Source organism: Homarus americanus, unplaced genomic scaffold (genome assembly GCF_018991925.1).
Source record: "Homarus americanus isolate GMGI-L3 unplaced genomic scaffold, GMGI_Hamer_2.0 scaffold11022, whole genome shotgun sequence".
NCBI classification, from domain to species: Eukaryota; Metazoa; Arthropoda; class Malacostraca; order Decapoda; family Nephropidae; genus Homarus; species Homarus americanus.
The window spans coordinates 15,680,440-15,692,939 of NW_024737068.1; the positions used below are offsets into that span (position 1 = coordinate 15,680,440).

The window sequence follows — 12,500 nt, forward strand, 5'->3', positions numbered from 1 at the left end:
ATAATAATAAGAAAGAAGACGAAGAACATAAGATTGGAGGAAACTGCAGCGGGCCTATTGACCCATACTGGGCAGTCCCATTTACACCCAACCCCTATTGCTCATATATCCATCCGACCTATGTTTGAAGCTATCCAGCGTATTCGAGTTAATGATGATATTTGGTAACTTGTTCCACTCATCCATTACTCTGTTTCCAAACCAATGTTTACCTATTTCGCGCCTAAATCTAAATTTGTCTAATTTAAAAGTTTGAGTACATTTGTAATGTCCCCTTTGTTCAGTCCTGACTTCCATTTATACACCTCTATCAGGTCGCCCCTCACTCTACGTCTCTCGAGGGAGTGCAGATTAAGATGCTTTAACCTGTCTCTATACTCAAGGTTCCTAATGCCCGGGATTAGTCTTGTCATTCTCCTCTAAATTCTTTCCAAGGATTCTATATCCATTCTGTAATACGGTGACCAGAATTGAACTGCGTAATCCAAGTGAGGTCTCACAAGCGCAAGATACAGTTTTAAGATGACCTCGCTAGTCTTGTAACTAACACTCCTTTGTATGAACCCAAGTATTTTATTAGCCTTGTTTCGAGCAAATATACATTGTTTACTTGGCTTAAGGTTCCTGCTTATCATTACTCCTAAATCTCTCTCCCAGTCGGATTTCCCAATAACATCGTTGTTCATCTGGGAACTGGTTTCCCTGTTTACATCTCCTATACTGAGTACTTTACATTTGTCCACGTTGAATTTCATTCTGCCATTTTTCAGACCATTCGAAAAATTTGTTTAGATCTTCCTTTAGTTTTGCCGAGTCCTCGTCAGATTTAATTACACGTCCTATTTTAGTGTCATCAGCAAATTTACTTATGTTGCTGTCTATGCCGATATCTATGTCGTTTATGTATATAATAAATAATAATGGTCCAAGTACTGAGCCTTGCCGAACTCCACTAGTGACGTTGCTCCAATAGGATTTAGTGCCGTTAATGCTCACTCGCTGTTTTCTGTCCTGTAACCACGCCCTAATCCATTTTAGAATATTACCTTTAATGCCCTGAACCTCCACTTTTCTAATTAGTCTTTCGTGGGGGACTCTGTCGAAGGCTTTGCTAAGTCAAGTTATACCACTTCATAGTCATGCACCTCGTCCACTGATTCGAAAACAGCTGAAAAGAATGTTAATAGATTAGTTAGACATGAACGCCCGCTTGTGAAGCCATGCTGGGAATCATTGATCAACTTGTGCTTCTCCAGGTGGTTTCGAATAGAGTTTGAAATTATTGTTTCCAGTAATTAGCCTACAATTGATGTTAAACTGATTGGACGGTAGTTAGAGGATAGTGATCTATCTCCCTTCTTGAAAATCGGTATTACATTCGCTATCCTCCATGATTCTGGCACCACACCATGCTTTTAAGGACAAGTTAAACAACTTTGCTAAAGGCATATTAAGTTCTTCCTTACATTCCTTTAATACTCTGGCAAATATCTCATCGGGACCAAGCGACTTATTAGGCTTTAACTTGTCTATTTGCTTAATAATAATAATAATAAAAATAAAAGTTGTTTATACTTTCTCTCCCTCTCGTCTGTCTCCCCCCCACCACACACACACCTTTCGATGCTTAGGTATTAGTGTTTGGGTTTGGTCGTCATGGCAACCTCCCGGACAATAACCTGATGCTGTAATGTGAATGGTGACGTTACCTGTTGCTGTGTTGTGATTGGTGGGCGTTACCTGTTGCTGTGTTGTGATTGACCAAAATATCTTTTCATGTAACGAGTTAGGACAATAATTTAATCTTAGGAACTTTTGAGAATCTATTTTTGGTGTCGTAAGTTAAGAGAGTCAGTTAGATGTGTTTTTGTGTGTGTGTGTGTGTGTGTGTGTGTGTGTGTGTGTATAAAGAGAGAGAACATAAGAATGGAGACTGGCAGGCCTATTGACCCATACTGGGCAGTCCGTTTACACCCGACCCTATTGCTCATATAAGCATCCAACCTATGTTTGAAGCAATTCAGCGTATTCGAGTTAATGATGATATTTGGTAACTTGTTCCATTCATCCACTCTCTGTTTCCAAACCAGTGTTTACCTATTTCACGCCGAAATCTAAATTTGTCTAAATTAAAACCATTGTTACGAGTTCGCTCCTGGTTGGATAGTTTGAGTACCTTTGTAATGTCCCCTTTGTTTAGCCCTAATTTCCATGTATACACCTCTATCATGTCGCCCCTCACTCTACGTCTCTCGAGGGAATGCAGAGAGAGAGAGAGAGAGAGAGAGAGAGAGAGAGAGAGAGAGAGAGAGACTATGACCACAGGAATTTTCTCAACATTAATCTTGTTTACATTATCCTCTAAACCAGTGTAAAGAACCACGACCTCCTTCCTCTCTCTCTCTCTCTTCTCTATCCCTCTCTTCTTCTCCCTCCCTTCTTCCCCCTTTTCCCTCTCTTTCCTCTCTCCCACCCTGTCCTCCCACTCTCTCCTTCCTTTAAACTCTCCCTCCCTCTCTCTCCTTCCCCTCCCTCCTCCCCTTAGCCCCCCTCTTTCACTACCCACAAAGAGAGAATTGATTCCCGAACAGAGGTGGAGGGGGGGAGGGGGGGGGTAGGAGGAAGAGGAGGATGAGGTGAGGAAGAGGAGTGAGCACAGGTAAGTTCCACACACCTGAGCTAATATGGATGGAGGAGGAAGAGAGGGCGGAAGAGGAATAGAAGGAGGAGGAAGTAGAAGAAGAGGAAGATAATGATAAACAACAACAACAACGAAGACAAATTCAATTACACACACACACACACACACACACACACACACACACACACACACACACATGAGGCTGGGTCACAGGAGGTCATTAGGAAGGTCATAAACGTACAGTGGTAGTGAAGACAAGAGAGGTCAGGTGATGCCCATTAACCTTACACCGGCCTACAGGTCAGAGACGACGTGTTATCTCACTCACTCACTTCCTGAATAATAGTCAGTCACTCACTTACTCATTGAATAATAATAATAACAACAGCAATAATAATAAAGCTTGCTCGTACGTCTGCCAGCACATATAGTGAGGCAATTTGAAAATAAACAAAGAGCCTCATTTGATAAACAAAACAAAAGCTGCTCAGGTACTTACTGTGACGTGTAGATGTGACGAGGTAGGTGACTGTGACGTAGCTGTGACGAGGTAGGTGTCTGTGACGTGTAGATGTGACGAGGTAGGTGACTGTGACGTAGCTGTGACGAGGTAGGTGGCTGTGACGCAGCTGTGACGAGGTAGCTGTGACGTGTAGATGTGACGAGGTAGGTGACTGTGACGTAGCTGTGACGAGGTAGGTGTCTGTGACGTGTAGATGTGACGAGGTAGGTGACTGTGACGTAGCTGTGACGAGGTAGGTGTGTGACGCAGCTGTGACGAGGTAGGTGGCTGTGACGCAGCTGTGACGAGGTAGGTGGCTGTGACGCAGCTGTGACGAGGTAGGTGGCTGTGACGCAGCTGTGACGAGGTAGGTGGCTGTGACGAAGCTGTGACGAGGTGGGTGACTGTGACGTGTGACTATGACGAGTAGAAGGCGGAAGACGTGTCCAGAACTGATTAGATGCAACAGAGGCGATGAAATGACTCCTGGAAAGGACGGGGCTCTCACTAGCAGCTGACAGGGTGCGACAGGAAGACGTACCCCTCACCAGGAAGACGGAACCTTTACTGTGGGTGAGAGAAGTAGAATGGACGACAGGTGAGGTGTGTTGATGAGTTACACAGGTGAGAGAGGCCGATCACCTGTACGTGGTGATGGCCAGAGAGGCACTGACCGTGGTACCTGTTGTGAGTCGCTGTTACAACTGACGAGGTGAGATGTGTTGACTGAGAGGAGGTGAGAACTGACTCTCCTGGAAAGGACGGGGCTCTCACTAGCAGCTGACAGGGTGCGACAGGAAGACGTACCCCTCACCAGGAAGACGGAGCCTTTACTGTGGGTGAGAGAAGTAGAATGGACGACAGGTGAGGTGTGTTGATGAGTTACACAGGTGAGAGAGGCCGATCACCTGTACGTGGTGATGGCCAGAGAGGCACTGACTGTGGTACCTGTTGTGAGTCGCTGTTATAGTGAGGGACAACTGCTGCTGCCGCCTCGATGACTGGACCCTCACTGTACGCATGACACTCTCTCTCTCTCTCTTACACACACACACACACACACACACCATCACAGTACCCATCCCACACACTGTCAGGTTAGATTTAGTCAGGTGTGATTAGAATGAGTTAGGTCAGGTAAAGTTAGACTAGGTTAGGTTAAGATAGGTCACGTTAGATTAGGTTAGGTTAAGATAGGTCACGTTAGAATAGGTTGGGCTAGATGAGATAGGTTTAGGTTGACAGCGGACCACAACACATCACACATTGTATCAGTATATTGTAATGTTTGTGTTATAAGACAAAACTCAATTACCAAAGATTATAAACAATAAAATATTTCAGAGCTGTGTGAGGAGAAGGAGACACAAACAAGAGATAAAGTTTATTTATTAACATTCTTCTCTTTATTGATACCTTTGCATACAGGTGAAGTAATTGAATCTTTCTGATGGCTAATTTGCATACAGGTAAAATGATTCTGATGGGTAATGTACACTATTAGTCTCTTCAGTATACTCACTATAAGTCACTTTTCTCACATACACTAAGTCTCTTTAGAACTGATTGGCTGTACACATAACGTTGATACACACACGAATTGGTATACACACACAAGTTTCCCTACGATCACGGAAAACTGGTGACTGGTGTTTACTGACTGTATCCCGTAATGACCCAGATAACAGTTATGTTGATACAGAAACTGTTTTGGTTACAGTCGCTGATAACAGTACAAGATGAAGCCAACCTCCAGTTATATTGTTCCTTGTTTTATACAGTCAATTGTTCTGTCAGACTATCACACACCTCAACATGACAGTCAGTAAGTGTGGAACTATTGGAACAGTTACACTAGAATTTCCTTAACTCAGGCAGTCAGTGGGTGATGGATGACTGCTCTCGGTACAGCCTCCAGGATCCCGCTGTATGATTGGAGTCAAGACACACGGAGATGTATTCTGAAAGGCGGGAGGAGGAGAGCCCACAACAACACCGTCCTGACGGTGCAACACCTTCCTGACGATGCAACACCTTCCTGACGATGCAACACCTTCCTGACGATGTATTTCGACTCCCCATAACACCTTCCTGACGATGCAACACCTTCCTGACGATGCAACACCTTCCTGACGATGTATTTCAACTCCCCATAACACCTTCCTGACGATGCAACAAGTCCCTCTCATTGGGGTCCTATCACCTCCCATCATCATCCCCCGATACTAGACAACCTTTCAATGTCTTCTCTCGTCTTACTCCTCTTCTCCTTCCTCAGGCATCCCAGTTTCCTCCAGAAGGCCTTCAGGTTCTCGATCGTCTCCTCCTGCATGAGATTGAAACACATAGCCACAAGGGCGCTCCCCACCAGAAGATAAACAGTACAGATGATTTGCTGAGTCTCCACTTCCTCGTTATCGTCACGTCCAGCCACCGTCCTCCCGGGAACCTGTACCAAAACAAACATGTCAACTGGCATCTAAATATCCCTTCATCTCTTACTAGTAAACTTCAAGTCATTTAAATCCCAAAGTTAAAGTATTTCTCAATATTTACAGGTGAATTCCTCCCTCCCTTCCTCCCTTCCCCTAATAAACAAGGTGTTGCCTCAGCAGGAGACTTTAAAACTAAACAAACACGCGAGCAGTTACCCCAAAATAATTCAGGTTAATGTTTACAGAATGTTAAGTTCACAAATACGAGAATTTCCCGAAATATATTATGCAAGAGGTAATATTGCATATCTCAACAACACAGGTTTGTTTACTTTCAACATCCATAAACACAAGCAAACAGAACCATGAACACGCGACAGATATCTACGGCACGTTTATAAAAAAGTTAGAATTTTAATCCACACTTTAACGCTTCGACACTGACACTGATATATTGTTGGCATACGGGAGGTGAACAATAACACAGTATTAATAACAACAAAAATAACAATAAAACAACAATAATAACCATAAAATAAAAATAACAACACAACAATAAAAACAACATAACAATAACACAGCAACACCCCAGCAACACCCCAGGAACACCCCAGCAACACCCCACCAACACCCCACCAACACCCCAGCAACACCCCAGCAACACCCCACTCTCACCAAATCACCGAAGCCAATAGTGCTGAGGGAGATGTAAGCGAAGTAGCAAGCATCCAGCAACACCCATTCCTCCCACTGTGAGAAGATTATCCCGCCACACAACACGTAGATGGCGATGACGAGAAGACAGTAGGTGATAGGGATGGTACGTCTTGCCTGCTTCTCCCCCTTCTGCTGCTGCTCCTGCTGTTGGATAGATGGATGAGTTAGTATCTGCCTGAAGTGTATTTGATTATTGAAAGGGATGTCTTGTTTGGATATATAGATTGGTATTTTTAGGTTGGGTTAGATTAGGTCATTTTTGGAACCTATTGAGAACGGGTACATTAATGGCACTGTACCTTGTTATGACGGTTGTTGGCAGCTGTTACGGGTCTAATGGTGCCGCTACCTGACCTGTAGTAACCCAGAGAGCCGATGTCACACCTGTGGGGAGGACAGGTGAGTTCATGATCATCTACCTGTGTTTACCTGTATAACTTTACCGTAGCAATCAATTAGAAATTTTACTTTATTATCTAGTAAATGATTTGAAGTGTAATTAATTTATAAATGCACAAACAGAAACGTACATACACACACACACACACATACACACACACACACACAAACACACACACACACGACATATATGAAATAGACGTCTTTATGCTAACGAGTTGATATGGTAAAGTGGGTCTCAGGTTATTAATGCGGGTAGTTCTGTCTGTCTGTCTGTCTGTCTGTCTGTCTGTCTGTCTGTCTGTCTGTCTGTCCCTAATCTTACTAATCCTTAATCCTATTGTGTACTAATGTTACTAATCCTTAATCCGACTAACCACTAATCCGGACTAAACCCTCATTAGGATTACTGCCAATCTATCCTAATCACGTCTTTAATTGATTCACATATACCGTCCCTCAATCATGATAGCCGTCAGCAGCTGTCAGTCTCTCGCTGATGTCGCTTCCTTGACTGTCAGCTGTCGGTAAGGCATCTCTACCTGACAGCAAAGGTACCGGTAATAGTAAGGTGTGGAGTCTGTCTGTCTGTCTGTCTGTCTGTCTGTAATGTGTCACTGGTTATGTATAGACGATATACACAGATACACATAACATACATAAGAATATACATATATACAAACAGATCCATACATACACATTACACATACAGTATACATATATGCATACAAATTAACTGTTTATACATACATTCATACATTAATTCAATCGACTTCATTTCCTGTATAATCATGTATAACTATTTTCAGCCATAGGATCGAGCGGGAGACCATTAGGACGGGATGTGAGTTTTGTATCCATTCGCCCACAGCACACCCAAGAGTCAAGTATGGACTGTTTATTGAAGTGAAGTGAAACAGATGTAAACAAGAGAGTGGAGGTCTGGCTGTGTGTGTGTGTGTGAGTGTGAGTGTGTGTGTGTGTGTGTGTGTGTGTGTGTGTGTGTGTGGTGATTCGAAGCAAGAGTTCACTCGTACTAGTGTTTGAGGGTGTCTGTCTCCCTGTCACAGCGAGAGAGAGACACGTGACCTTTGACCCTCTCTCACCCTAACTAGAGAGGTCAAAGGTCATGATACTTTCTCCTACAGGTGTCTCTAGCCCTCCCCCCTCCCACAGCTGGCGACCCTTGCAGATGGTTCACAGATGGTGGTAATGAACGGAGGAGAGCAAGACGGTGATGATTAATGAATGATAGCAGTCTGGTGGTGTGACGTGAGAGAGAGAGAGAGAGAGAGAGAGAGAGAGAGAGAGAGAGAGAGAGAGAGCTATCTTTTAATTAGATTTTCAACGCTGATTCACCTACATGACGTCCCCTTTAAAGTATAGTCAACATGAGTGTGTGTGTGTGCCCCCTACCGTGGTGTGAGTGACAGTGCCCAGCTGCCGGTAGAGGAGGAAGAGTCCAGTCAATATTAAGGCCCAAAACGACCCTCTCTCGCTCTCTTGTTGATGTGAGGGTTGTCATATATCTTGAGGGTATGTGGGCGTGTGTGGGTGTGTGGCTGTGTGTCGGTGTTTGTGGGGTGGGTGTGTGGGTGTTTGTGGATGTATGTCCGGGGGTTTGTGGTCTGTGTGGGGGTTTGTGCGGGTGAGGATGTGTGGGGGAGTGTGAGCGTTATATCAGATGTAAAACCTCCATCTAGCGGATTATATTGGAGAGAGAAGTCCGTTATATGGAGGTTTCACTGTATATAATGGCGTCATTAAACCTGTGCACAAAGAGACGTATCAAGTTTGTTTACTTTTGGATCAGTGACAATGGGACTAAAATATTTTCAACAGTAGAGACTAGACTATCTTGATAACCCATCTCTAACCCTTCTTATTTGACTTTACAGTCTTAATTTAGCCTTTTTAGGCTATGTAAGATTAAATTTGGCTTAGTTAGATTTAATTAAGTTAGTTTTGGTTGATATCGTTGATCGACCTTCTGAATTAGCTTAGCCCCGTTGTCTCTGAGTTCAAGGTCAACACACACAAACACTCACGTAACTAAACACCCCCCCCACCTAAACACCCCCCCACCTAAACACTAAAACTCACCTGATGAACTACCACTCACCTGCAGGCCCGGAAATAAACAAATTTGAAGACTTGAGCCAAAATCTCCCCAACGTTTGACATATAGAGGAGCATTAGAGGCATGCCCACGATGGCGTATAAGATGGTGGCAAGTTTACCCCAATCTGTCCGTGGCGTCATGTTCCCGTAGCCTGTGTGAGGGGAAAGTGATTTATTAAGGTCATATTCGTCATGTTCTCCCTTAAATATGATAAAGGGATTTGTGAAGATAATTATAGGTGTGTGTGTGTGTGTGTGTGTGTGAATTGTTTGTTTACCTGTAATTGTTTATATGACTATCTATCTATCTATCTATCTATCTATCTATCTATCCACTGCTCATAGGGGCATACCGTATATCTTGTTCAGTACACTTCTATATATTTTTAGTCTGGCATTCGAAGGTGGTTTAGCCCTTGACATATGCGAGCCGGAGGTACTAGGCTAAAAATATACTGTGTGTGTGTGTGTGTGTGTGTGTGTGTGTGTGTGTGTGTGAGTGTGTGTGTGTACGAATGACACCACTTAACCATATGACACTTCTATTATTATCTGTCATTCATCTAATTTCATAATTTATGCCACCAATTGACACTTACAGGATCTCACATGACACCTCCAGACCATATGACACTTCTCTTACCTCACATGACACAATCTTTCTCATATGACACTCTACATTTACTTCCACATATGACACTTGGACACTCATACAGACAAAGACACAATGACAGGGACAGAGGAGGACACTGACAGACACTGACAGACACTTACCTCACATGAGACAGGGACAGACACTTGACACAATCCTTCTCATATGACACCCCTCTTGTCCCACATGACACTTATAGAAACTTCATAAGACACCCCCCTCGAGCATATGACACTTGACACCTCATATGACACTTAGACAGTTAAAAGGGGGACAGTTAACTGGTAGGGAAGTGGCAGTTAACAAGTCACTTTCCTCTTGGCCTCATCACTCAGGTGTGTACAGGTGAGGGGCAGTGATGTATGGTGGGGAGAGAGAGAGAGAGAGAGAGAGAGAGAGAGAGAGAGAGAGAGAGAGAGAGAGAGAGAGAGAGAGAGAGAGAGAGAGAGAGAGAGAGAGAGAGAGAGAGTGAGAGAGAGAGAGAGAGAGAGAGAGTGAGAGAGTGAATCAAATACAAACAGACAGACAGACAGACACAAAAATATGACAAGTATACACCAGAGAATGTCGTACAATATATAGAGTACTAAGCCTTCATCACTGCCTTAATGCCGGGGATAATAATAATAATTTATACGTCTGGCAGCGCATAGAGCGAGAAGAAGAAATTTATATTAGTTAAAAAATAAATACACTAAATAATAGAGAAATAAGGTTTTGTTTTTAAGTTTCGTAAAAAAATTGAGATATTAACACACGTGATTTAGAATAAAAATTTTAATTAATAAAAGTTAGGGAGAGGCTACTGCTGCCAGAGCCGTAGTTAAAAATATCTCATTTACTGCTTCTGATACCAACGTTTTGCTCTGGGTTACTACTTTCTTGGTACTATATTGGTATAGGTATTATTCTCTCTGTCTCTCTCTCTCACCAGAAACTAAATAAACCTCACCATTTGCCACAAAAACCCAGTAGCCACAACACTCTCCACCACAAATGTATACCAGAAGAAATATTTTTAGCCTCGCGTTCTCTCCATTGTTTACATCGTCGCAGAGCCCCACCAAGCCTTCATGGCCACTACGAGCTTATCAATATTTACAACCCCGTGTCTGGTTTTGTGCTTTTTACGATTGTAATCTCTATTTTACTTCGTTTGATGTAGAGTTGAGTGTTATTTAATTGCTTTCATTTATTTTTATCAATACATTTACATCTGGTTAAGGATTGATAGTCTGTTTATTGGAAGATAAGGTTTTGTCTTTCAATCTCAACATTTCTTCAGCTAGAGTTGATTATCAATTCATACTAGTTGTTTCGTTTTGTCTTTCAATTTCCTACCTTCCAAGTGTCTGAAAGTGAGCTGGCCTTCACCAATTCATCCACGAGAGATATTCTTTATATACTTCAAGTTACGATGCATCTCATATCAATCTCAAGTAACCAATTAAAATACAAAAGAAAAACAAAAATGACTCAATTATTGAAAACAAAAAACAATATTTGATTCATCAACTTGGGACGGGTTGGGTTGGGACGGCTTGGGTTACGGGGTTGGGTTGGGACGGCTTGCTTGGGTTGGGTTGCTTGGGGGGTTGGGACTTGGGTTGGGTTGGGTTGGGACGGCTTGGGTTGGGTTGTTTTGGGCGTTTAATGTGTTTTGTGTAAACGCAAACAATTCTAACCATAAACTTGTACACTCATGATCATTTTACGTACACACACACATTATTCACATAAACACACACACACAGAAGAGCTACGTAAGTACTTCTTCTCACCTGGTCTGGTCCATCATCACCAGCTCCCCCTCACCCCGAGAGAGAGAGCCAACACGTGTAGTCATCAATCGACAAATATCAACATCAGATTAACACACACACACATGGACGTCCTGGGCCTATGTGTGTATGTGTGTGTGTGTAAGTGATAGACATCTTTGTGTACATGAAAGATACTTACATGAATGAACTAAATTAGCTTACGCGTGTTTAAAGATAACAAGCGAGGCAGTATGATGATTGCATCTCTCTCTCTCTCTCTCTCTCTTCTTACCATACCTCTACCACCATTTTTCACAGATAGGGAAGGGGAGAAGACCTAAGTATAACCACTGCGTCAGGGCCTTTGTCAGGTATTCGGTTGGCAGGTCGTGGGTAATAGTGTGCCACGGAAGGGCGGATGGATGGCCGCAAAAATAATACCCTTGAAAAATGTTATATGTAATGTTTTTGTTGTTGTGGTGGTGCTGGTTGTTGTTGTTGTTGTTGTTGTTGTGGTGGTGGTAGTGGTGGTGGTTGTTGTTATGTTGTTGTGCGGGGAGATATGATAGAAGTATTTAAGTGGGTGAAAGGAATCAATAAAGGGGATATAGATAAAGTTCTTATAATATCCGAGCAGGATAGGACTCGGAGCAACGGATTAAAGTTGGATAAGTTTAGGTTTAGGAGGGAGATAGGAAGGAACTGGTTCACAAATAGGGTGGTGGACGAGTGGAACAAGCTTAGCAACTTTGTAGTAAGTGCTGGAACGCTGGAAAGTTTCATAAGGAGGCTAGATAGATTCATGGATGATAGAGAGTGGTAGTAACTCTCGACAGGAGCTGCCATGCACAGGCCAACCGGCCTATTGCAGACTCCTTATTTTCTTATGTTCTTATGTTGTGGTGGTTGTTATGATGATGATGTTGTTGTTGTTGTTATTATTGTTCTGTTGTTATTGGGTTTATTTAGGATTATTGTTATTATTAATTTCTTGCCCTTTAATATTATCTTCTCTTGCCCCTTTCAATATCTCCTGCTCTTTACTACTTCCTTTTTCTCTACTTATTGCCCTTCCACCCCTCCTGCCCTCACTACCTCCTGCCCTTACTGTTTCTTCCCCTTTAACACCTGCCCCTCACTACCTACCTCTTGCCCTTCTTGCCCTCCTGCCCTTGTGGTGGTGGAGGCAATGTAAACATGGGTATTGCCCACGCCAGGAAGCTCTCGGTAATATATGGGCGTGTGTGTGTGTGTGTGTGTGTGTGTGTGT

General features: G+C 43.0%; 1 protein-coding gene across 4 annotated transcripts in view; it reads right to left on the reverse strand.

The window, feature by feature from the left end:
• Positions 1 to 4,548: 4,548 nt before the first annotated feature.
• Positions 4,549 to 12,500, reverse strand: part of LOC121872831 (potassium channel subfamily K member 18-like) — a 13,377-nt gene continuing 5,425 nt past the window's right edge. Inside the window, exons 3-7 of one of the 4 annotated variants that reach the window (XR_006090159.1) lie at positions 8,817 to 8,967; positions 6,595 to 6,679; positions 6,254 to 6,439; positions 5,269 to 5,592; positions 4,549 to 5,177 (exon numbers count right to left, since the gene is read on the reverse strand). Coding sequence is in view for 1 of the 4 variants with exons in the window: in XM_042375880.1 (XP_042231814.1) it covers positions 5,356 to 5,592; positions 6,254 to 6,439; positions 6,595 to 6,679; positions 8,817 to 8,967 (659 nt within the window). In the remaining 3 variants the exon portion in view is untranslated. Of the gene's footprint in view, positions 5,593 to 6,253; positions 6,440 to 6,594; positions 6,680 to 8,816; positions 8,968 to 12,500 lie in introns of all 4 variants that reach the window. The other 3 variants (XR_006090157.1, XR_006090158.1, XM_042375880.1) reach the window with 3 other exon arrangements.